Here is a 26,766-nt window from a genome sequence, read left to right on the forward strand (position 1 = left end):
AATGACTCAACATCTTAGGGAGTCAAGAGTCCAAACGAGCATTCCAGTGCCTGATGTGAATGTGGGCAGCTCTAGGAGATTATTAAGTTCTGCTGAATTCCCAAGAGCCAGCTGTAAGGCCTCTCCCAGCGGCTGCTCAGATGAACAGCCATAAGATATTTTAGGCAGGTTATTCACTCCTCTATTACCTAACATTATGTAAAGCACAAGAAAGCCAAAGAGCTCACCTCATTGTGTTCCAAGCACGCGATCATGATCTCTGCCAGTATGACCACTCCCGTCCGGCCCACGCCCGCGCTGCAGTGCACCAGGAGGGGAGGATTGGAGCTTTTAGGGTCTGCTGTGCTGTTCGTGTGGCGCCGCACCGACTGTATCTCCTCCAGGTACGCTGTAAAGTTCAACAAGGTAAGAATAATTAACCTGGGAGATAAAGCCCCTTAATAACTGACATGCCACAGAAAAATGATACGTTGTATAAATCACAACTCATACCCCAACCACAGCAATACAGATCTATAAGGATCTTCTAACCTTTGCAAGGATTTCCTTGCCTTGTTCCTCTGTTCCTACTAAACACAGTTTTTGGCCATCTTGCTGCTGCTGCAACATACTCAAATGTGTAGTATGGGGTGCAATTATGTTTCATTCTATATTGACTTCTGGTAAATTATTCGCTTTAGACAGGAGGGGTCACTTTAATAAACTGTCAGGTATATTCCTACAATATATATATTCCTATTGCATAATATATTGCAGTATATTCCTGCAAAATTCAATTCAGTATCTCTTGCTGGTGTGAAGAAACCTTTTACAATGGAATGCTTGGCATACTTGTCAAAAGTTACTTCATATATAGCAGCCATTTTAACAGGTATTAAAAAACCACCACAAACCACCCCCCATAACAAAACTATTAAATACAACTTACATAAAAATCCCTTTAAATCTTCTGGACAGCCATGCTCTGGCCAGTCAGTATACTGCAGATGCCAAACTGTCCTCTCCTGTCCTGTGAGAAGATGTTTAATCTTCAAACCTGTAGTTGCATAGCAGCCTGAGTCGGTACGGAACCGTGTGGTAATCTTAAATCTTCCATACGTCACAGTGTTGTGTCTTGAACCAAGGCGTGGCCAGTATCTGAAGCTTTTCTCTCTCCCACTTTCCTTAAAAGTAGAACACTCACTTAACAAGAAACCAAAGAACATTCATACAACTAATGTTCCTGTAATAACAACTCCATCTCTCCTCTACTTAGTACTAGCGAGTTATGGCCTCTTACTGAGAAAAACAACTTTACAGCAAGAAGAGTTTGTAAATTCATTTTTCTGCCAAAGAAATCAAGACAGAGAGGGGTCACTAGAAACTTATCTATGATCAGTCTATTCATTGGAGCAAAGATCCCCTTACTCTAACAGATTATTTAAAAAAAAAAAAAATCATTGCAGAATTTCTGGGAGAAACCTAAATTTATACTCACTTCCTCTGCCGTCACCATAGCTATGATCGCAATCCCTTGCTCCCAGATCATCTGCCAGAAATCCTGACATGTATTTTGCAAAGGGCCCTGCGTGGCAATGTAATCCCACTCTATGCCACCAACAGAGATCTGTAAAAAGAAAGATATTAGATTAGAAATTACTGAAAATCCTCTCCCCAGTTCTAACATTAGCCATTTGAAGATGCACAAAATGAAAAAGAACTGCAACTCCACAGAAGTAGGAACCCATTGTGAACTATATCTGCCCCATTTTCTAGCTGCATCTTGTCACCTTGGATGCAGAAGGGACACAGTTTTGTAAATACATAGGAAATATATGTATTTTATACCAAAATCATCATGTAAAATTGAGAAAACTAAATTGTATTTCTCTTTTGTGAATTTAAGGTATTTTAGCAAATTCTGGTTTAGAGAAACTTCCATACGCTGGTGCTTTAAATATTATTACAGTACTAGTTGTTATTTCCTGCAAAAATATTATCTAGCTTGAGAAGGATCAACATCTGTGAATGAAGAAGAGAAACCATGATGCTATGTTGGTATACAAACAGATTTATTAAAAAAAGACAGCAATGCAACTACAAGTGCTACTTTGACAATTTCAACTCTTTTCAGAAAAAGCATGAAGCCAACTGTGGCTGCATTTAGTGCAGATAAATGTAATGAAAAATGAATGAACTTCCTTCCAGGTTCTTGAAGTCACACTTTTAATTCCTTTAAACTGAACTTAGAGAGTTAAGGATGAGGAAAAAGGGCACCTGAAGATTTTGAAAAAGCCCATTTCCCCCTAGCTCTGGAAGTTCCTCTAACCATCCAAAAAAGCTTAAGATAGGAGCTAGCTTACTGCTCACTATGTATACAGTCTGAGAGTACAGAAAAAGAAGAAACAATGATTATCAATGCAGCTCAAAAATATCATAGTCATTGCAGAAGATCCCAATTTGTTTTAAACATATTTGCCTCCTTAGCTCTGGGAAGAATGGACATGCCATCTGTTAACGGCAATCCCCAGAGAGGGAACACAGAAAGGAGACAGTAGCTCAAATCAACACAGAAGCAAAATGCAGAAGATCCCTCCAATAATTAACCTTCCATTATTCTAGATGATTAGGATAACAGGTTCCTGCTTTCCCCAGAGAAACCTCTGGAGAAGAAAAGAAAGAGAGAAGGGGAGAGATGGAGGTATTGTCACTCATTTTACCAAACCAAAATTGATGGCCAAACGCATTTTTAGTTACCACATGAACTGTGAAATTTTTCTCCAAGAGTATTTCTCTCACCTTGATATGAGATGCATTGATGTAACCCGTGTTATTTTCTTTGGTTGGGACCAGCTCTACCCTGGTATCATCATAAGGAAGGACATCCTGGAACCGGTTTCTCTCGGCATTTTCAGGCAGCCGAGCAATTGAGCACTCGCCATCTATCAGCCTTTTCTTCTGAATGCGCTCGTATTCAGTGAACACCATCCCCTGCTCCAGCCGCTGCTCCAGAATTCTACACTGCAAGGCAGAACAGACAACCATACAGAGTCACATCCTGAGGTGAGTCTATTTTTAAACAGAGAGTTCATGAAGGATAAAACACACTTACTTTCTTCTTCTACATATTTCTCCAATGCTTTTCCAGCTATTAATGTTTCCACAAACATACCAGAATAAATTAGAGGCAATCCTAACCAGCAGGAATTTTGCTCAAGTGAAAACTAAGCAGCCTTCTCTACGTCACAAAGACTTACGTGGACACTGCTGGTAAAGGAGAAATTACTTCACAGTTTCTGTAAAGACAGCCCAGCTGGGGAGAAAAAAACTGGCCAACCAGACAGTTATGCCATACTGCATACTTCTTCAAATACCTTTGATCCACCTACTCAATATAGCAGCTAGATGACATCATTTGAAAGGCCTCCATTAACCTTATAATAAAAAAAAAAACCATAAACTTAGTTGTTTGGATGGAGAAAAACTAAATTTTGCTTACAGCAGGAAAGCTGCCTTAGAAACTTGCTGCAGTTAAAGTATAAACCCAGAATTTTTTCTAATAATATAATTCAGTCTTTTTTATTTAATAAACTGCTCCCTCCTCCCCTTTATTCTTTTGAAACCAAGTTGCTTTTAAATCAAAAGACACTTCTGGAATGTCCACATCTCTTTGCCAACAATAAGGAGGAATAATATGTAAGATTTCAGCCAGAAAATTTCATCTATGTCACATGTCCCCAGATTCTTACAGCAACTGCTCTGTGGTATCAGGTCATAGAAGTGTCTTATATCAAGTAAGTATGCCAAAAGTGGCAGAGGAAGGTGTAAACTCCCATCATATGCAATTTGCACAACAATAAATCAACTGTACAAACTCTTTCATTATCTTTAGGATAAATTCACATATTTCAACTGATAATAACATGAAGCTGAGCAATGAAACAGGCACTGAATCAACACTAAACTTATCTTCTGAAATACCTGCACTCTGGACTTCCTTTTATGTCACATGCCTACTTTGCATTGCCTATTCTCAACTGTTTTAGGAATTACTCCCATTTCACGGTATTCATTCTACCTCTATGTGACTGCCTGAAGAGAAAGAGTAGTGACATGACTATGTCATGACTTTATGGTTTCTTCCTTGCCACAATGCTTTGGGCAGAGCTAGCTGAATACCAGTGCAGCTGAATCCAGTAAAGATCAACCCAGAGAGAGGTGATGGCTCTAGGTAAGAGGAAATAACCAGCACAGGTACTAAACCTGTATCTCAGTAACACAATTTTGTCCCTTAGCATCTTAAGCTATGTATATGTAGTTTAACACAATTTTTACTAAGTGATTTGCAATTAATTTTCTCGGTCTGTTCATTTAAAGTGCAGCTGGTGAGAGCAGGACTATTCCTTTATGTTCCAATCCCTAGATTAGATCCCTAGTGACTAGAAAAAAATTGAGCCAGAGAGGACCTGCCACTGAGGATGCTCAGAATTGGATTCTATAGAGACCACTGGCTGCAGAATGGGAAATCACTGTAGAATTTGGTGCATCTAGCTGCTACCTGGTCAGATGTGTGATGGCAGCACTGTTCTTCATAGCCTATCACAGCCTGAATATTGTATTTCACTTTCCTGCACTCCTTTAATGATACATGAGACAGGCTGAAGCAGATTTACTGATGTTTTTTATCCTGACACAAGCTGATGGAGTCTTATATTTCTCAAAGAATGATCCTCAAATTCTAGAATCTGATGTCCTCTCATTGATCTGACATCTTTTACTGAGTTTAAAATTTCAGCAGATCAAACAAGTTTCATCTACATTTTATGGGTTCTACCTGAAGAAAAAAGATAAATACAATCTGCACAAGTTGTATTCTAGGGATACAATTTAACTGCAAAACTTACTTTGATTTTATTTGCAATTATTAGTAATTCATATGGTGTTCAATCTTACACTCAGAATTCTAAGTTTCACATTTTTTCACTCTGGAAAACCCAAAATGAAGAAAGAAAACAAGATGGCTTGCACAAAAATGTATCAGTAAGTACTAGTTAATTTGCTTCCTGTATGTTCACAGGGGAAGCAACAACTGAATCACTGTCATCTTGAAGAAAAATCTGAGTTACCCAATACTTCTAGCAATGACTTTTCAATCAGGAATCTCTTTATTTTGTTTCTATTCTCAGCATTTGAGTTGCCTTAATATGAAGCATTTTACAATAAAATGTACCATTGATAATCATGTAATTTTGAAAAATTGCTAGTGTAAATCAAGCATTAAAAAACTTCAACATACTCGTTCATCATTAGTTGCTCTTGTTGATTCTTCCTTCCCCTCATCTGGCAGAGGCATTCTCGTCAATGCCAGTCCATTTAGGGCTGCTAGCTTCAGAGGCCCCATTTTTTTTGCATCGTTTTTATTCTTTTTCATACCCTGCAAAAGAAAAGCTAAAACTTGTAAATATTCTTAAATATCTGATGCAGTTATAAAGCAGAAACCAGCTGAGTTCAGCTAAGCAAAAGATACTTCTCTGGCCCCTTCTGTGGACAGCTCTGACCTTTTTCTTTGATAAGCACTGAGAGATTAGGGTGGTGGGACTACATTCCTACAAGGACACAACACAAGTCTGTCTTCATTCCAAACAGGTTAATGAAACTGCATGAGAATGACAAATATTGTTCTCTACAAAGCTCATGACTGAGAGTGTGAGGTGGCAACTTTGGATAATTAACATTCTTGAACAGACCTGGGATCACTTCCCAAACCCAAAAATACATAAAAATTATTCCTTACTAGACTATTTAGTTTGCAGGCACTTTTATTCCCTACAGTCAGGCAATGACCATATACCTTTAAGATACTTGGATATATTTAAGTGTTTTACTAAGTTTGCAACAAACTTGACACACAAAACACAAATACAAAACTGCAGACAGATTTGAGTCCTGGACTGGGCCATGAATCTGAATTATGGAATTACCATCCATTATTTGAGGAAAAATATCAAAGGGGGATTTATATGAAATAATAAATTCAAATTATTCTTTTACAAAGGGTAAGAGGAAACTTCATAATTCCTGCCATTGCTTAGCTTAATTGTTAACAAAAATACACTGAAAATATGAGCGCATATACTGCCTGATGATAATCAATGCTTTCAAAAGTTAAATGCAGATAAGAAATAGGAAAACAAAGCTAAGAGGATGAGACTGCTTTCAAAAGTGAAGTGAACACAAACACAACAATAAAAGTTCATTGAAAAGCAAAATGTGCAAGCATTGGTAGGGGCCAGCTTTGTAACTAGGATATTCATCTCAACTATGAATACAGGAAAGTAATGTTCTGTCTTACGCAACAACACTCTTAAAATGTTTCTGAACTAGAAACTATGTTACAAATACTTTCAATGAAAAAGTTTAAATATTAATTTAATTTAAGGGTTGATGGGAACATGTCATAACTACATAACTGTCAGAAGGAAAAGCAGGGTATGATTTTGCTAGACACACTACTGTCTGAAAATGTACCTTTTAGAGAATAAATACTAAGTAACTATCTAAATGTGAACACAAGGAGGAAGGTATCCCGTTTTTTCCCCTATATCCACATTAAGAAAACAGGAGAAAGAAGATGTAGAAAAACATACACAATTATAAAATGAATTTGAGCTGATGGAGGTTGATTTCATTCATTCAGCTCCATATATAGCACATCTGACAGACAAAAACTTGTGAGAATAGTAACTATTTCAATACATAGCTTTTGCATAGGTTAGTTTTTTTTGCAGTATCTGCTGCTAACATAGCAGTACAAGTTGTATAGCATCTTCCCTGCAGTCCAATTTGTGCAGAAAACTATTGGACACTATCTCAGGTATCAGTTGATTTTAAAAGGCAAAATAATAAAACATGGCACTATTAGCACCTGAAATCTGCCACAAACTACATAAAACTGAACAAAAGTTTAAAGCAAAGTGGGCACTGAAGAGTGCCAGTGGAATTGTGCAGTCCACATAGACCTTGGTGTTTCTGTGAGGTGGGAATTACGGGAAAGGTGAAACTTGCAGTTTTTCACTATTTACGGTGTCCTAAGATTGGAGGAGGAGAAAGAGATACGTCAAGCAAGAAGTACCTTCAGTGAGATAAAAACTGCTTGAAGAGAAGGCAAAAGGGAAAGGATATGAAAAAGGGAAGGCATGAAGTAAAGAAGAGAATGCAAGGAAAGAATTTATTCCTTAAGGTGTCAGGTTCCTTCTTAGGTCAGAAGAAGCAGGCAATTTTTTTAAAAAGTAAACATTTTGTCTACATATCATTTTTCAGCAAGAGGAAGATGAGACAGATGAATGGAAAGAGTTGCTTCTGCTTCAGATAAGAAGTAGGGCAGAATGGGGATCTAGAACTGATTTTAAATTCACTCCTTCTAAAGTTTCTGGCCAGGTCAGGTTTTCTGATGGAGACTGTACAGCTGGATTTGTGTGGGTAGACTAAGCAAACAGAATTCAGACATGGCAGAGAACGAGATAAAAGACAGCTAAGCAAAGTTAACCAGGGCAACATAGAAATGTAAAGGTCAAGCTTAAGGTAGCTTTTAATTCATACATTTTAAAAGCATCTCAGGCTGATTAAAAGAACTCCAAACCTCAAACAAAAACAACAATCAACTGCTACAGACAACCCGAAACAAGACAAATAGTATCCACTTACACCTAGAGGGGGAAGGCCTTCCACAATATTCTTCTTCCCAGACAAAAGATCGGACACGGGTCTCTTCTTCACTGAATCTTTCCTTACTCTGTATCTCCCTGATGTTGTAAGATCAGATTCTGACATAGATGGAGTAAGCAGTCCTTCCCCTCTTCTCTGTGCCTGGCTTTCTACTAGTAAATGAACAGGGCTCATATCTTTCATTCTCTTTTCTGCCTCTGTGATATGTAATTTAGGCTCAAGAATGTGCAAAGGGCCAGCAGATGAAGCAACAGAGCTGTAAGGGTAGTTTAGTACTGAATCATGAGAATAACTTCCCATAACAGATGAAAGTCGGGTTTGATCTTCAGGGAGAGGAGAAAGACTTGTACTGGCCTTATTCTCTTCTTCAAATTCTTCTTCTTCCTCACTACTGTGAATCAGCATAGTGGCATCTGAAAGGGTTTTCTTGTGATCACAGTTCATACTTTCTTCTTGCTCACCTTCCTTTTGCTTCGTTCTCTCCATCAGAATGTTGGGCTGCGACCCTTCTGAGATAACTCTTGGAAGAGCCACATCTGCTGCAGAAGCTGACATGGTCCTCTCTTTAATTCTTATTCCTTCAAAGCTGGGAGTCAAGCCTGCTATTTCAATACTGTTCCTTTTCTGCAGCTGAGCATGGCGTGCCGATGTTAGAGGTTCACTGACCTCCTGAAGAGAATGTGCCACAGGCAGGCTGTCTTCCTGAAATGTCTGGACAGAATGGTGCACACGCCTTGTGATAAGATCTGGGTTGCTGCTGCTGATGTAGATGTGTCGTGAAAGGTCTGGAGTACTATTTGCAGGTCTTGGGTACGGGTATGGGGGAGGTGGGCGATAGACTTGAGTCTTCATTATGTTCGGTGCCGGGTAATCCTGAGACTGGAGCTGCACATTTGTCAACTCAGGCACACTGACTGCCCCAACAACTGGGCGCTTTTCAGCAGGATAGGGATAGGGGCATTGGCTGTGGAAGCTGTAGTTCAGGTTAAATGGATAATGGTTAGACTGCGGGGCAGCAAAGTGGGCGTGCTCTCGAATTTCAGGCTGACTGTAAACTAAGGCATCAGGCCTGCTGTAAGCATATGAGTTGCTGATGTTAAGATTTCTCATTGAATGACTCTGCCTGTCTGTGTGCACCATGCCCCTGTTGAGCTGTCTCATCACAGTCTCATAGTCTGGCGTGGGACGATAAGAAGGTGGTATCAGTGCACTATGTCTGTGTGATGGGACATAATCAGTTCTGAGGACATCACTTCCAGTAATGCTCGGGTTAGAGGACATGGGGGATGGCTGCAAGTAATGCTGTGGATTGTTCAAGGAGTTTGTGCTGTGCGCACTATAGACACTCCCATTGCGGATCCGACCACTGTAGTCATGAGGGGTTCTATCCAAGCTAGTCTGAGAGTGACAGTAGTATCCATTCTGATTGCTCACAAAGAGGTTATCTGAAAGTAAAGTTTAAGAACAGTCTTTATGGCCAGGACATCAAACAAAGTTATCCTCTATTAAGATGTAGCTAAGGCAATGTTTGAGATTTTCAAAACCTGTTATTCTTAGCTATGTATTGAAATGGGAAGGAAAAAAACCCCAAACCAAAACCCAGCTTTTCTGTTGTTGCTGATACCCAAGGTATATACACCAGAATAAAGTATTACATTTATTTCAGCCATGCAAATCCCCATGGGAAAACACCATTCTGTTTAGGATAGGTTTCCTAAGTTTCAGTCCAAGATAAACAAAATTCATATCAGTCTTAAATCACGCTGCTGAAAAAATTAATGTCTACACTAGGGTTTGCACTAATGTAATCAATTTGAACAGCAAAAAAAGAAAGAAAAAAAACTCAATTAAAAAAGAATACCAACAGAAACCTAAAAAACAGCTTCATAACAAGCAAACAAAAACCCTTGCTCTTCTCTCTTCTACTCCTTCAGGATGTATGTATATATAGTACCATAAGACCTCAAAAAAAAATCAAATTAATTTTTCTCCAGAAATTTTGGAGGCAGTTTAAGCTACCACCATATATTATTCACACACATATATATACCTACAGTGTAAAGAAAATGATCTAACAGTTTATCCAAGACAAATTTAATCATTTTAATTACTACTTCATTGGATGTACAAATTGCTAGCTTCCAGAGGAGAACAATTCAGTCATTACTGTAAATGCCTTCATGATTTAACTGTTCGGGTTTGCCAAAATAATTGCCACATTTATGTAAACGAATTTGCTGACAATCAAAAATTGTTTTATGAAAAACATGTTCAAAAACAGGACACATGTAACAGCAAATACCTAGCAATATTTGCCATGCTTAACTGCAAAGAACTGACTTACATTCTTAATGTAGCTGAACACCTGTAGTTCATTCAGACCTGTGTAACTGTTTTGATAGAAAATGTGCTTATTCCCTTCCCAGTGAGCTGGATTTTTAGAGTACTATTTATCCAGCAGATTTTTAGGTCTGGAAAGGTCCTATAAAATTTGAGGAGACTTCTCAAAAGATTAGATTCAGCCCTTCAGGGCAGCAACTTTGTTAATTAAAGACACAAAGTGTAACAATCAAAATATTGAGAGTAAGCAGCCATGACTCTGCTGTAAACTGCTAAGATGAGTAGTCTACATTGCTTGAGAATATTAGTTAGGGTTTGCTTGGGTTTTTTTCTTTCTTTGTTTCAAACAAATATATACTAAGTCCACAACCTGCAAACTTCTTTAGCCTTTGAATTCCTCAACACCTTGTTGTCTAGCAAACTTAGACAAAGATCTCTCTTCCTGCATTCTGGGTTTAATTTTTTTTTAATATTTGAGTTGTGTGAATTGTCTTGGGGCAATCTCTTTGCAGCTATTAAGACCAACGTTGACAAGGATCTCACAGTGCCGTAACATGCCAGTTTGATACATGAACCAAAAAAAGTGGTACCCTAAACTCACACAAGACACCTCAGTCTGCAATTGCTGTACATGCTACCCTAACTTGAACTGCTCATCTCCCATAGGAGAGGATATGGAGGAAGAAAACAGTGGAGGAAACTGGGGTTGTTTAGGTTGGAGAAAAAGAGGCTCAGGGAGAACCTTACTCCTCTCTCCAGCTATCTGAAGGAAGGTTGCAGTGAGGTGTGTTTGTGTCATCCCAGGCAGGACAAGAGGGAATGGCCTCAAGTTGCACCAAGGGAGGTCTAGGTTGGCAGTTAGGAAATTTCTTCTTGGAAAGAATGATGAACATTGGAATGGGCTTATCCAGGGAAGTGGTGGAGTCACCATCCCTGGAGGCATTTAACAGACATGTAGATGTGGCACCTGGGGACATGGTTTAAGTGATGCATTTGACAGTGCTTGACAGTGTTGATGGTTGGACTTGATAATCCTAAAGGTCTTTTCCAACCTAAACAATTTTGTGATTCCATGACTGTAATTCACATTAGCCTACGTGTCTTGAGGAGCATCAAGCACTTCAATGACTGTTCTAGTATAAACCTACCCCATGTTCACCTATTAATTTATTCAGCTATAGCTAAATTAACTACAAATTATAGTTTTTACCTTCTAAAATGGTGTGGCCATGGATTTAATGAACTTACCTTGGGAAGATGCATATGGTTCATTATAATGACCATTGTAATGCAGCTGAGGTGGCGGAGGCATCATATAAGGCTGAGGCTTGGGCTAAGAAAGCAAACATCTTACTGTTACTTAAAAACTGATTATTCATTTTAAAAATAATTATTGAAGTTTTTTTTAATACATAATGTATACCATTATATATATAAATATGTGTGTGTATATATATATGTACAATATTATACATATTCTATATAATTCTATACACATAGTAATAATATGCATTATATATTAGAATGTGTATAATATTACAAATAAATACATACAAAGACTTAGTCTAAAACCATTTCTCTAAATCTGCAATGTAAGTTTCTCCTTTGAGGTCGTACAAAAAATAATTAAAAAAACAGGGAAAAAACTTGAAATCACACTCCACTAACCCAAGACTGTATCTCATCATCTGACAGCTAGGAGAGTCTCCTAGAGACAGCGTTCAAACTGAAAACAGACATGTTTAAAATATTTTTCACTGCTATTGTTTTAATTCCACTATTTAGATATTACATAGCAGCTCATCCTACAAGTCAGAAACAGTTCCTCACATACTAAACTCATCTCTTTCACTGCTCATTTCATTTCACTGAAGGGAAATAATATTTGATTCAAAGTCAAATTAATTCCATAAAAATGCAAACATAAATCTATTTGCTTTCCTTACCATGGACATCCTGGATGAAGATCGTCTTCTAACAGGATTCACTGTAACAGGCTGAGTTTGTCTACAGAAGAAGTTTAATGGTAAGAAATTATTCTTAACAAGAGCAAGACCTATTTCAAACATCAGAAAGCACTTTCAAGTTCAATTAAAAATCAGTTTACATTTCCAGGAGCCAGACCTGTGTTAGTCCTCCACAAGAGTCTCAAAAGCAAAGAGCTCTGTGCATTAGGCACTGCCACAAAGCAAAAAGCAAAAACCCAAGATCAAAATACCTCAGTTAATATCCTGTTCTACAAATTTCCTGTTCAGACATAAAACTGTATGCGGACTAACGTTACAGATGTTGAATTTTCATAATTTGTTGGATTTGCTCCAAGACATAAAGTTCAGAAGTCTTAAGGTCCTTTTTCCCCCCCACCCTACACTGCACCCGTGCTCTGCATCTCATAGCAAGACAGGTCAAAAGACAGTATGATACAAATGCAGGAACTGCTATTTTTTAGTGAGAAAGATCTTTTTAAGCTCACCCTTTGGGAAGTGAAGGACGAGAAAGGATTGGAAAGCGTGGAAGGGAAAGAATGAGGGAAGATTTCTGAGAGCCCTCCTCAGGTGGAGAGTCCAAGGAGTCTCTAAAGACAAGGTATGTACAGATTTAGAAAAAAAAAAAAACCTGAAGTTGATACAGGCATGCATAAGATGGTTTTCAGCTGCAGGACCAGATGACAAGAAATCTTAAGAGTAGAGACAATCCGTAAAGTTTTTTTGAGTACTTAACCTCATGTAAAACCATGCTGTGGTGAAACAATTACAGTAAGTAATCCTAGAGACTGACAATTAAATAAAACTACAGATCTGATATTATTCAGAGAGAAATGCTCAATTCCCATAAATGCACTACTTCTACCAATGCTTCTTATCACTCTCCAAAGACAGACAAGTTTACAAGCTTAGAGGTATGAGGTTTACTCTATTTCAAATTTATCTTATTTCTCAAATAATCTAGCAAAAACTGGCCTCAGCAGATATCAAACATCTATCGTCCCATGTATGAAGAGAAATTAAACACATGGGCATCATGCTTTTCCAATGATAGATTATTCACTGTGTCTAATTCTTTGTTCTTTGGCTGAAGAAACTTAACTGAAGGAAAACTGTTCCAGTAAAGTACCACAAATTCCAGCCACTGATTTACAAGTTGGAGACCAGCCCATTTAAATTTAATTTGATGAATTGTATTAAATTTACTTTGCACTGGTGCTACTTGAGCTATACAGATTCCATGGATATCTGAAGAACCACATACCTCTTAGCTGTCAATCCAGCACATTTCAGGAGTGCTTCACATACACTGCCCGCCCTTTTAAAGCCTCTAGTGTCCTTTGAGAGCAGTTCACCCAAACACAGGCCAAAACCCTGGTGCTTCCAGGAGCTTACAAGCACTAGCAATATTAGACCCCAAAACAACTGAAGTCTCTCACAGAACTGTGATTCAGAAATGAAGGCCAAACATTATTACTTATGGTAAGATTACAGCACTTAATATTGTCCTCTGTTATAAAGCAGGGTGTATTTAAAAAACTGGTGGTAAGTATTTTCTCAAAATGATTAAGAAAATGAGCCCAAGTCATTAATTATAACCATCTAAAAAGGACAGTAAAGACTTTACAGAGGAAGTGCAAGATTTCACTTCCCAATTGAAGCTGCAAGGGCACCAAGAGCTCTGCTACTGTATTCTACTTACAGGCTGCATTTATTTAGTCTGTAAAATTTGTGTCTAGCCACACACATCCTCCACACATATTTTGCTGTTTCCATATCTTCCTGCCAAAAAAAAAAAACAAACCAACATTTGCATAAAGTCAAACATTCATACCCTTCACTTGCTTTCAGACAAGCCACTGAAAATTTAAGATTAAATTACCATTGACCGATTAAATTTTAAAGTAACTTCATTAATGTCACCGGGTTTTCCCTAAAACTCTACTTTGCAGACCCAAATATACACTCTAGCCTAACAATTTTCTTACTCTTCTGAAATTTGAAAGTAGAAGCCTTTTGCTCAAGACACTTATGAGCTGTAATACTAACACAATTTATAGTCAAGATTGCCATAAGATTGCCAACAGCTGCCTTTTGACAAAAGCAAGTGGTAGATGCTGAATAAAATTAATTCTACAAGGAATGCCGTGGCCCATTCCAGCAAAGCTCTAAGGCTATATTTATCTTTAATTCTGATTCTGATCTGCCACTGATTCAAGTCAAAAAAAAAGCTAGAAATTTTACTGGAATGGATAAAATCATGACCACATAACCAAACAGTTCAATCTACTCAACATAAAAGGTCCAATTTTTAATGCCTTCCCATAGAAAGCTGGCTAAAGACAATGTTGCTACATTTTACCCACTCATACAGTTCAAAGCTGCTAAATATATAGATAGTAAGCTTTAACCTTTGAGTTAAATTATCAGTTTTAATTTGTTTTTATTTACAGATGAACTAGTGAAAAAAATTAAAATTTACTCACAGTTTGGAACTGAATTGTCTCTTCTTTGTTTGCCAATTCTAATGCAAAAAAGGATTTATTGTGGGACATGTTGGCAATATCATGCCACCTGCAGACAAAAGGGACAGGATGTGACTGGACAAGCTCTGATTTTCGAACCACAAAAAATGCGGCTGCAAACCAGAAGCACCATCAAGAATGTGGATAAAGAACATCCTCATGAGGGGAAGAGGAGGGGCAGACACCGATCTCTTCTGTCCCGTGACCAGTGACAGGATTCAAGGAAATGGCCTGGAACTGAGTCAGGCAAGGTTTAGGTTGGATATCAAAAAAAGTGTTTCACCCAGAGGGTGGTTGGGCACTGGAACAGGATCCCCAGGGCAGTGGTCACAGCCCCAAGCCTGACAGAGTTCAACAAGTGTTTGGACAATGCTCTCAGGCACGTGGTGTGACTCTTGGGGTGTCCTGTGCAGGGCCAGGACTTGGACTCAATAGTTGTGATGGGTCCCTCTCAAGACAGTATATGCTATAAGTCTACGATCCTATGAAAAAACATTTTATGGTTCTGTGAAAAAGTTCATTAATCTATCTGAACAAGTTGTAGACCATCACATCCATACCATTAACGGCCACTGAAAGGAAAACACGTATGAGACTAACTCCTGGGAAGACGTACAGCATGTAGAGTAAGATTATTACTTGTCTTCCATTTGAAATTCTTTGAAGTGCTCTTTAAAAAAAAATAATCAAATTTAGACAAATTTAGCCATCAATAAATTATAACGTCCCAGCTGCTTGAAAGCAAGCAATACATTCCAGAAGAAGAAAATTAAACCTACAATAAACAAAGCCTTTAAGGCATTATTATGCATATTTACTAGAACGCTTGCACACTGACAGAAGAAAAAAATTTTAGATTGCATAAAATACATTTATTCATATTTTTAAATGCAAATTTAGCTTGAACCCCTAGTAGTATGTTAGTGTGAGTATCATAGATTTATTAAAAGAATACATTAAAACAATGCAGTACACAAACAATTGGAAAAAGCATGACCTGCATACAGGACTCCCTCTAAAGGTGTTTTTATGACTTCCATTTTCATTACACAGAGGTGTCTGTTAGTATTTTCCATAGCTATTGCCTCATGTATATGAGGTAGAGAAATATCAATGTCTCCATTCTGAGGCAGAACAAAAATCCCTCAAATTTAAGGCCTTGGTTCATAAGCCTTTGTGGGCACAACTATGAAATTACCTGAACCAATCTCAAGCATAACCCAGTCTTTGTAAATTATACCAATGTGTCATTTGTCTACACTTTATTGCCACCCAAATAACATGATATTGTTATTCATGCTGGAATTTCCCATAGTCATACAACAAACAAGCAAAAGAGCAGAAAACTGGATCCTGAAATTGGAATATAAATACTTTCTGATGCTTCCTGATGTGCAAACCTTTCCCTGTGTTTACAGACACTGCATCTACAGTTCTTTGATAATTTATGTGAAATGCGTGGACAAAACTTTATTCCTCTCCTTGTGTGTTTGGTAAGTACAGCTGCTGTTTAATGCTGTAGGAAAGCAGAGCAGGGCACTTTGATGACCCCAGACAATTAAAAAGAGTTCAGCATCAGCTCTACTATGACAGCAAAGACAGACATTTTTCTGAAGGACATTTAACAGTAGTGAATTTCTAAACTCTGTTAAACAAAAATACTAACAGGAAGAAGTATAGTTGGCAACTTTCTCTAATCTCGGAAATTCAGTAGTGAAGTTATAGTAACTGTTGGATCACAGGATGTCAAGATTTCTGTTCATATTCAGTTAAAAATTCAGTTCTAGAAGATTAAAGTTCATGAAGAATAAACTCTTTCTTGCTTTAGTAAAAAATAAATTGCCAACACTCATTTTATAAAAAATCTCAAAATGTTTTTTAAAAATTTATTCTGAATTCTGCCCAAAGATGCCCAAGCAACCCTTCTTAAAGTCAGTGGGAAGCCATTTCATGTGAAGACTGATTTTTAAGTGTTTAGATGTTAGAGCTCTGTCTACAATTTATAAGAACATTCAATAATAAACTAAAACAACGTATGAACCCAAAATAATAAAACAAATGTTATCATGTAACTCTCCACATATATTTATAGTATATGAAAGGAATTCCTGGACAATTTCGCAAGTGAATATTTCTATATGAATTGATATGACAATCTCAGGACTTAAAATGCTCTATGTGTAGAGAATTGCTCATTTTTGATTCAATAAATGTTTCACAATGCAACTGTATATTAAATATTCATGTCTTAAAATTAATATGTCCTAAAGAGATTCATTTTGCAGTTAATACATTGAGAAATTCCCACTGGATTCAGTATTCACTGTAGCATGATGACTATGAAACTATGTTCAGGCTGTATCTAAGAGACACTTATTGTTTGTGAGGAACACACTTAAAATGTTAATGTTCACTAAGATATTTTATGAAAGAACAATACTAACCTAAATACAACAGGAGGACGACCATTTTTATGTTTCACAAAGATACCATCAAGACATGCTCCAATGAATATGTCACTTCCTTGGCTGTCCTGTAAGAAATACAGAAAAAATTGTGCTAGTACAGAAAAAAGTAACATAAGAAACAACTGTTTTTATAATTCTGGAGGAGAAAATTCTGGGTGGTTTGGCATTTAGGTTTTATTTACTTTTGGCAAGAAGTAATCACTCTAAACAGGGAGAAAAGGGCAATTAGACAAAGACCAAAACCCCATTTACCTTTGCAGGATAGGTCTCTTCACCATAGCCCTCCATTCTTTCTACTTCTTGCATATATAACATTTCTGCATCAGGAGGAGTAAGGCCTCTACAAAAAAAAAAAACAACAATCACCTAATACTGCCAATAAGAAAAAAATCATCTTTGTTTTACTCTGAACGACAGTCAAGTCAAAGCTTGAAAAAAATCCCCAGGACACCCAAGCAACCATCAAATCATGCTGTTTCTATCTGCACCAATGATACATTTGGCTCAGCCTTTACACTTTCATTATAATAACTCCCTCCTCTTTACATCTTTGGGCGTAAATGGCAACAAAGACCAGTTAAAACTGCCATCTCTACTAATGTCATACAGTTATCACATTCTTGATCAAATCCAGCACTGGCTCCACATTTCCTCACTTTATCAGAGGCACACGTGTTCAAGACATGAATATCCTCTAAACTGCTATAGGAGAAATACAAAGTCTGGCATTTTACATTTCAGAAAACACAGTTTCATCTTCTAAATGTTGACTATTTTACTGTAATACTTTGAAAACATGAGGACAAGATCTGTAGGTAAAGATAGAATTCTTTATAATTAGTCCAACTGACAAAGAATTTTCTCACAGACTTGCAGTAGCATCATAGGGCTTCAAAGCTCGTGTTTACCCACCAACATAGCTCAGTTACCTCATAGACATATTTCTACCTGAAAAATCCTGACATGCTCATTGTTATGTCTCTCAATACTTTTTCAATCACAAATGTCTCAATTTCTTCACTCTTTCCTAATGTCATGAAGATTAAGTTTTCTTTGCTGAACCTGAACCATGCAATCTTGTTACAGGTGCATTTTAAACAGAAGTAAAACTGCAATTTTCATAGTGTTGTCTTAAAATAATAGAGGAAAATAGTCAATATTATTCACATAGTCACAAACATTTTTCACTAATGAACTGATAAAGACAACCTTACTTTTCTTTGTCCTAGACTACTGAAACTTAGCTCCCTTCTACCTAAGATCATAAGCATTCAGGCACAGTTACTGTCTCTGCATTTCTCCTGCCCTTAATACCTCCCAATGTTGTTTATCATGAAACATCCTTACAGGGTCAGAACTTCATATGAACAAGTCAGAAACATTATACAGGTGAAGTCTCAGTCTTTAATTATGTCCTGTATTCTTTTCAAGCTGAATCCTCTAATTTATTTTACTAAATATTCTGTTCTCTTTTTCATTTTAATTCAGCAAAAACTCTTGTAACTTTAATACAGATGTACTAGAGAAAAAAACTCATTTAAATGGGAAGTGAAATTAGTCCAACTGCATTTCAAGATTCACAACTTTCTGAGCTACAGAAGCTACTGAAGACTAAAATTAAGCATTGAAGAGCTTTAGACATGTTACCTGTACTTCTGATGTAGCAAGGCAACTTTCTGTGTTGCTTCTTCCAGTATTTTTTCTTCTTGTAGCCAACCCTTAAGGTAAAATAGCATTTGTGGAATGATATTCAAAAAAATTCTACAAAATCAAATGGTTATAGTTTCTTTACATGTGCAGATCCACCCTTGATTCTAGTCTTGGAGCTCAGATGCTGTAATATGCACAAATAAACCCCAAAAGCACAAACACTGGTTAGAAGTGGTTTTACTCACTTTCCCATCTGTACCTCAACCTTCTTTTCAGTGTAATATACAATAAAATTGAAAAGATCTTACTAGATCTTTGGTTCTCCATAATGTATATCTCACTCCAATCCCAAAGAAAACCTTCACTAAATTTGACATCCTAGGGAGCAGTAAAATAGATGGATCGTGAAAGCTTCCTAAAAATTATTTGCATTTACCAAATTTAAGAAGGATTGAAATTTGCTAATTTAATAATTTCAATGCATCAGTTTAAAGAAAGTACTTACCACTGGAAACAAAGCAAATCTTTGTAGAAACTCCTGAGATTCATACCGATCATAGTCTCCAAAATCCGCTGAAAAATAAAAAAAATATTGGATTCAAACACTTTTAACAAAATTATTCAAAACCCAATTAATTGCAGCAGGATCTCCAAGTAGCAAACTTCCATCCTATTGTACTACAATCTGAAAGCAAAACAAGAGAGCAAACTAATCAATTATATTTATAAAGAGAAAAGGTAAAAAAATCCCATCTTTACACCTTGTTCAGAAAAATTGGTAACACTCCTTGTGGATTGAGAAGACGAAATGACAAAACATCTATAATGGAAGTTATCTATCTTAAAGGGGAGCACCTCTGACACATTAGACCATTACAGCTCTTGAGATAAAGCAGTGTTTAGAATTAACCTATTGTACTGATTTTAAATGCAGATCATTCTTGAAACCAGTTGACTTGAAACAGCAAGCACTGCTTCTGTTCGTTCACCAGATAAAATTACTAACCTACCTGGTACAAGCTACTTCAGTCAATGGAGCACATTAATTTAGAACCTGTGCTTTTTTTTGAGTTCTTTTTTTCACTGTGTTATCAATACAGTTAATCTGTTACACAAGAATACAAAAAGGAAGGTAAAAGCTAAAAGGATGAATATTTTCCACCTGGAAAGAAGATTATATTAAAAGATTTCTATAAACAATTCAGTGAGCAGAGAGACATTTACACTGTCCAAATACATGGAAGTAACACAGCAAGATTTTTTCAGTTAACGACCATTAAAATCTAGCCTAGATTAAACAGATTCACTGTTATATAAACAAGGCATTAATACAATTTATCCTACTCCAGTGGTAACCACATTTTCAAAATAAGATAATCATCAATAAAGATGATGATTATCATGATACAACCAATGCATATAACAAACATCTAATCTTTGGTTGTACATACTGCCAGTGATTTTAGGTGCTGTTCAATTTTGGCAGTTTTACAATTGCTGTTAGATGTACTGAAGTGGCATTCACTGTGAATGATATACAAACAATATACAAACACACTAAACACAGCTGTTGCCATTACAAACTTTTGAGAGACTTAATACCAAACAAGCACGTTGCTAGGAACACCAAACATGATCAGTGCAGACAGACTCAGGACTGGTATATACTCCATCTGACCCTAACTAGGAAAAATAAAGCTACCGTTTTCATATAGATATCACAGAACAGTGTTTTCAGGAGTGATTTGAACCCAAGAACTGTTAACAGTCTTGCATACTAACTTGAAAAAATCTTATATGATAGGAAATTTTGGATAAAAAGTGGAAATACAAGTACATTCAAAGATGCTTATTTAGGAAGATACATGAGAAAAAAGATTATTCATTCAGAGAAAGAGAGGAAGGGTTTGTTGATGTACGTCAACAACTGAAGCCTTTTTCCCCAAAGGAACTCCAGTGTTCAAATAATTCAAATCCAGCTCCTGAAACTACATGTTAGATGCCCAGGTACATCTTTGAGGACTGCACAGAAGCAAGCTCAGTGCCACTGATCCAACTGTTCCTCTCATCAGCCCATATGACAAAGTCCTAAGGAGCAAGACCTTTCATAACTTACTGAATTTGGTCTCTTAAGTGACAATTAGAAAACAGGCAATAGAAAACATATCACCGAAGTTTCTAAAGCAACATTAGCTAGTTGGCACAATCTCTTACTTACCCTGAACTGCCAAACCAGCCAGATGTATTGCTTGTTCCAGTGTGCAAGGAATGCTGCCCTCCAAGATATCTTTCTTTAATTGCAAGTAATACTGATACCTACAGGGGGGAAAATGAAAAGAAAAAGCTAATGGGCTTCTTAATTTTAAGAGATAATAGAAGACTATGCCTCCATTTCCTATTCCTCTCTACATTCCCCAGTTTGTCTTCCTCATCATTTGGACCCACTACTTCAAGGCCTTTTAAAACTCCTGCCTCCCTTTCGCACATTCTAGAATCAGTGATCTTAAAGAACCTCCACAATTTCTACTACCAAACCCTCTTTTTTTTTCCCCCTCTTCCTTCCTCAAAATTGTTGTTATTGTCCATTTGCAACATTCAGTAAACTGCTGCTGGATTGCTGCATTTTCTTCCAATAGATCTAACAATGCACATTCCCACAATCCCAGTAGTGATGTTCAGTCTGAGCCACTATTTGCCTGAATTTTTGAGCCTCCCACAGAATTTTCTATCTGGAGCCCAAAACACCTCAAAATTGCCATTACAGCTATACAGACTTGGCCAAGGAGGACATTTATCTTCTATAAGCCTAGTTTTAAAAAGTTCTTCCTCATATTGTATGTTAACTCTAGTGAAGTAAGGTATTAATAGTGAGAACATGGAAATACATGCTATAATTCATTTAGTGATTAGAAAGGTCAGGTGAACACCACATAAATTTTATTCATGTTAATGGACAGCTCTCTTCCCTCACTGTTTACTGCCCTTTTAAATACAGTGATAATTTATAAATATTGTTTAGACTCTTGGAGATCCTACTACAAAAACACAGTGTATAATATGACAGTACATAACATCCCTATACAACACACAAAAGAACAGCTGGGAGTAGACCCAGGCCTTAAAAAGAGAAAAGAAAAAGTCCAAGGCATTTTGGGAATGAGTCTTCCCAGTCAAGAAGAAGAAGGCAAGCACTTTCCACAGAACTGCTATTAAAAGTAAACATATAAAGAATCTTAACATTACCTCAACAAAGCATGTCTCTTTATCTATAGCACTTCCACTTCCTGGTGTGCATTAAACATATAATTTGCTTGAACATGCTCAATCTCACTTATATCAAACAGGCATGAAAAAACCCACAGATTTCTGAAACTAACCCAGACTCTTACTATCAAAGTAAGTACCATCCCCTAGGACACAAGCATAAAGCTGGCACATAAATTCCTGCTTTCTACCAGGCAGTACACTGCCAATTTTTTCTTAAATCTACAGAATAAACACCATATTCTTTAAATAAATGCCAGAGAAGACTATTCAAGGTTTTTGAGGCAATTTAGCTTTCTAATGCAACACCACAGTATTTATCTTACTCTAATGTATTCTAGTACACCAACACAGAATCTGAACCAGAGATTTTTAAGCCACTAAAATTGCCAAGAAATGGCACAAAATTTTAGTTTTAGAAAAAAAAAATCGTTCAGAAATTTCCAATAAGCACAAAAACTAAAGCTGCCAAACATTAAGCAGTACACAACAGCACCAGTGCCTGCACCAACAGGTGACCTGGTACCCTTGGTGACCCTAAAAAGCTTTCATATCACAATTAGCAGGAAAGGTATCTGGCAGGGTATTATAGGAACAGACACGGTTTCATGTAAACACAGAATAAATTAAGATGAACAGCACCTCTTATCATCTGCTTCAACTCCCCACCCAAAGAAGGGCCAACTTAAAGCTTTTAGCTTAAATGGGTTATTTAATACAAACAAATATTTTTGAAATAATGTCTTTGTAATCCAGGTATAGGTTTTGTACTCAATTGCCAATTAAAAATAATCATTAAATCAGAACTATACCCATCAAGCCATTCAAAGCCAATGTACAGGTCCATAGGAATAACTGGCTAGTATGCATGCTCAAGTTTATTTTCCCCACTGCAGTCAGCAACAATTATGAGATGTTCTCCAGTTTCACAGTAGAAACGTACACGTAATACCAGAACTAACATCCATATTTATGGCTCAATGATACACAAAAAAAAAATCAAACTCTGAAGTCTAGTCTGTAGCTTGCCAATGTACTGTACTAAAAGAACAGAAAGTACTGAAAGCAAAATTTATTAAGCATAGCTTAATAAAAAAATCTGCAAGTGCTTTGTCCAGCACTTTATCCATGGGATAGATGCCCATGAAAGCAACATATGCATCTTCAAAACAAACAAAAAAAAACAACAAACAAACAACCAAATTAAAAAGTCAAACATGAAGGGACTAAAACAATTAAAGGTCTGACCATGCAGGTATGCCTGTTACTTAAAACAGGTTTGAGCAGATTCCTGAGATCACAAAAAGTTAGTTGCTTGCTTAGTTTATCACATATTTTAATTATTACAAAGATAAATTAGCATACAGTTTGAATATAAATTCTGCCTAAAATAGTTTTCATTTCTATAAAGTTAGGGGAGTGGAAAGCAGAGAACTTTTAAATAAACTATATATTTCAGAATGCTGAGAACAAATTCGTAAACACGTAGAAGTTTATACTAAGAGATTTACCTGGTAATCTCCTGCTGAAGCTGAGAAACAGTAGGTACATAGAACACTACTCCAAAATACACAGTTGGCTCCAAGGCATATTTGTCCAGCTGCTTTTTCAGAGGCTTGTCCAAATCTACCCATCTGCGTTGATTCTGCTTATTATAATACCAGAGACTGAAATATGTAATCTGAAAAAGAGGCATTTCAATGATGAAAAAAGTTCATATTGTGATATTATAAAATGTATGAAAGTCCTGCTACTTAGAATTAAATGTTTTAAAACACTGAGTAAGGCTACGGGTTATTGAAAACTTCAGGGAACTGCAGAGACATTTACCATAAAAAGCAGACGTTACACCCAGATAACCAACTCAGGTACATAAGCTCCCCCACCTAAAACTGTACCAGAACCACTCTTTATTTGGAAACAGTTCACAACTCATAACTCCGTTGTGGCAATTCACAGATGCTAGTAGAAGGCATTCTTGTGTGACAGGAAATCTAAGGAAAAGTGGGGAAGGCAAATGGAAAATGACATGGTACAGCAGTAGAGCCAAGCATGGCTTCTCTGGGGACCTGGCAGGCAGGCTCACATGGGATGCTGAAGGACAAAAGAGCACAGGACAGCTGCTCAGTTAGAGCTGAGCTCATTAAAGCATATGCATGGCTCACTGCATGGGCAGGAAAAGTCCAGATACAGCAGAGCAGGAAGGTATCTTGCCTGAGTGGGCATTTCCTGACCAAGACAAAACACAACACACAGTATGCACTGGAACAGACCACCTGGAGAGGCTGAGGTGTGTCACCCTTGGAAGGTCAAAATCCCACTGGACAGCATCTTCAGAAGCACAATCTAATTGTTATCAGAACTTTTCCCAGGAGTCTGGATTAGAGTATTTTTTTCCCTTGCTCCACAGTACAGTTCTATATCCATACTACAGAGTCATCTACTAAAATCGAATTTTCTCCACTATGCTTAAACTGGCTAAAATCTGCTCCCACAGTACTTATTTCACTCAGATCTGGACTGGAAAATATTCATGTCATTATCATAGCAAAACTAGATATCATAATTAGAAGTGTTTTAACTGAGGGAGAGAGTTAAGTGAGTGTTATGAATTACCAATTAGGTCTGTAGGTATTTACATGAAAATTCTCCAATTCCTACATAAACTTTAATGTATGGAAAAATGGTAGAAATGCCAACACCTTTAATCCAATATTTTTCCTTCCACATTTTCACATATTTTTAAATTACACAAAATAAAGCTTTTAAGGATGAAGTTTTCTAAAGCAGAGGGAATATTTATGGTGATTTCTCTAAATCAATCATTTCTGTGAACTAACCATTGTCTCCCCAGTAAAAAAGAAAATATTTACTGTTGTTTTCTCAAAAGCTCTAGTATTTTGATATTGTGGGGCAGAGATTTGAAATTCATTAAGGAGCAACAGCTCTTAGTAGAAAAAGGCTACTTCAGTACATTCCTGCAAAAACTCGCCCATATACATATCTGAAAATTCTTATACGTACATCTTCTTAATTTACAGTCTAAACAGAATGAAGAGTCCACCCTCATGAGATTCCAGATTTTCCTTACAGCTCTGACAGGCTGTGTGTGCAACAACCACAGCACGGGCATATATATCCCATCCCAAATAGACAGAAACTGAATCAGTGCTCTGTATCAGTACAGACCATCAAGTAATTTGAGGGACAAGAGCCAAGGTGTAGCATTAAATTAATAAAACTATCTATTCCATAAAACCATTTTGTTTGGGATATTAGCAAAAGTAGGAAATTAGAGCCAGTTCTAAGGCATAATTTTCCTTTGGCATTACATACTGGCAAACTGTACTTCTTTGCTCCTCTCTAAATTAACATAAACCCGGTTCTAAGTGATTGTTGGTGGATTTTGGTGTTTGGGGGCTTTTTTCCCCCAAGGTTTTAAAAAATCCTTTAAGTTAAAATTAGTGCTAGCTACCATGTAATTGCAAAATTAGTATTCATACGATAAAAAATAAAGATGTTAAGACAAAATCTGCCTATTTAACCTTGAGATGCTTTCTATAAAGTCTAAAACAACTCTAGCCCTCTGATAAAAAGACAGCCTATAATATAGAAAATCAATTGAATTAGAACTGTTCATAGAAGAAAAAAAGCAGGTTTTTTCTGTATAGAAGAAGATATCTAGAGAAAGTGCAGAATGAGAAAGTTTAAAAATTACAATAGAGAACCAGACTATTCCCAAATCAGAAACAGACTTCTCTGTAAGCAAATCCTACAAACCAAATTTTTCTCAGGTGGATACTGTGTGCTGATGACTTCCAAATGCTGAAAGCCAAGAGTCAAAATTAGGAAGTCATAAATACTTAGAGTTTCAAAAGGACAAAAGAAATATAGCTCTGAATATAAACAATACATTTCTCATTTCCCAGTCCAGGCACACAAAGTTTGCTGATACCTGAAACAACATTTTATTTCTATTCTTCAACACCTCAATCATTAGGTCACCACCAGCATCCCACAAGGATATTGTGAAGACAGCATTTTAAATTCAGTAAGATGTTAGGGTAAAAAAATCCAAACGGTAGTACCACAGAAACTCTATTAGGAAAGAAATACCATGTTCACTGCAACATCACATGTTAAAAAGGACAAAATGTACTGAATGACTGACTACTCCTTAATCCTTCCTGCAGACTGAGTAAGGAAAGGAATGCGTGTAAAAAGGTGCATTTCTCTTTCATCACAAGTCCGTTAACACCATGCATGCAGTCACAGGAGCCAAAGCCAAACCATGATGCTGACATTCTGCTCTGACCGACCCAGCCCACTTCTCTGACAGGACAAACACATCAGCCTTGGGCTGAGCACTACCTAAAATGTGGAACCACAACATTCTGGATGAGGGCAATGGCCATGGCAGAGACTGAAAGTAAAGAGGAAGAGCTACAGCTGAAAGACTTCTATAGATGAAACAAACACATTTGTAAACCAACTAAAAATACACCCCCAAAAAATACAGCAATTGCTTGAATAAACTCACTTGCAGCCTTGGTGTACTTAAACCTCATAGAAGCACAGATGTATAACAAAGGTGAGGAGAAAGAGACCACAAACATTGCCACTGTTTCAAACTCTCTGATGTAAAACACTCCTGAGCCTACACCCTGAATTTAAACTGAATAGACTGTATGTATTTATAAGGCACGATGATCACTTGAGCCGTTCTATTTCTTTGAAACACTGACTGCTTTTTCTTGCCTGCACACAGAACTGAGCAGTTACCGGCATAACAGGCTAAGAAAAATATTTCCGCATTTTAAAATATCCTCT

General features: G+C 37.0%; 1 protein-coding gene across 3 annotated transcripts in view; it reads right to left on the reverse strand.

The window, feature by feature from the left end:
• The window catches only part of PTPN21 (protein tyrosine phosphatase non-receptor type 21), a 44,973-nt gene that overhangs the window by 7,002 nt on the left and 11,205 nt on the right, over nucleotides 1–26,766 (reverse strand). For 2 of the 3 annotated variants that reach the window (XM_015631639.3, XM_015631640.3), the window contains exons 3-19: nucleotides 23,448–23,617; nucleotides 20,891–20,988; nucleotides 19,178–19,245; nucleotides 18,670–18,740; nucleotides 17,275–17,362; nucleotides 16,999–17,087; nucleotides 14,516–14,603; nucleotides 13,732–13,811; nucleotides 12,518–12,619; nucleotides 11,991–12,051; nucleotides 11,293–11,377; nucleotides 7,684–9,149; nucleotides 5,276–5,413; nucleotides 2,779–3,000; nucleotides 1,478–1,606; nucleotides 929–1,163; nucleotides 228–388 (exon numbers count right to left, since the gene is read on the reverse strand). In XM_015631639.3, coding sequence (XP_015487125.1) covers nucleotides 228–388; nucleotides 929–1,163; nucleotides 1,478–1,606; nucleotides 2,779–3,000; nucleotides 5,276–5,413; nucleotides 7,684–9,149; nucleotides 11,293–11,377; nucleotides 11,991–12,051; nucleotides 12,518–12,619; nucleotides 13,732–13,811; nucleotides 14,516–14,603; nucleotides 16,999–17,087; nucleotides 17,275–17,362; nucleotides 18,670–18,740; nucleotides 19,178–19,245; nucleotides 20,891–20,988; nucleotides 23,448–23,617 — 3,351 coding nt within the window. The remainder of the gene's footprint in view (nucleotides 1–227; nucleotides 389–928; nucleotides 1,164–1,477; nucleotides 1,607–2,778; nucleotides 3,001–5,275; nucleotides 5,414–7,683; nucleotides 9,150–11,292; nucleotides 11,378–11,990; nucleotides 12,052–12,517; nucleotides 12,620–13,731; nucleotides 13,812–14,515; nucleotides 14,604–16,998; nucleotides 17,088–17,274; nucleotides 17,363–18,669; nucleotides 18,741–19,177; nucleotides 19,246–20,890; nucleotides 20,989–23,447; nucleotides 23,618–26,766) is intronic. The other variant, XM_015631641.1, reaches the window with a different exon arrangement.

Source organism: Parus major, chromosome 5, assembly GCF_001522545.3.
Source record: "Parus major isolate Abel chromosome 5, Parus_major1.1, whole genome shotgun sequence".
NCBI classification, from domain to species: domain Eukaryota; kingdom Metazoa; phylum Chordata; class Aves; order Passeriformes; family Paridae; genus Parus; species Parus major.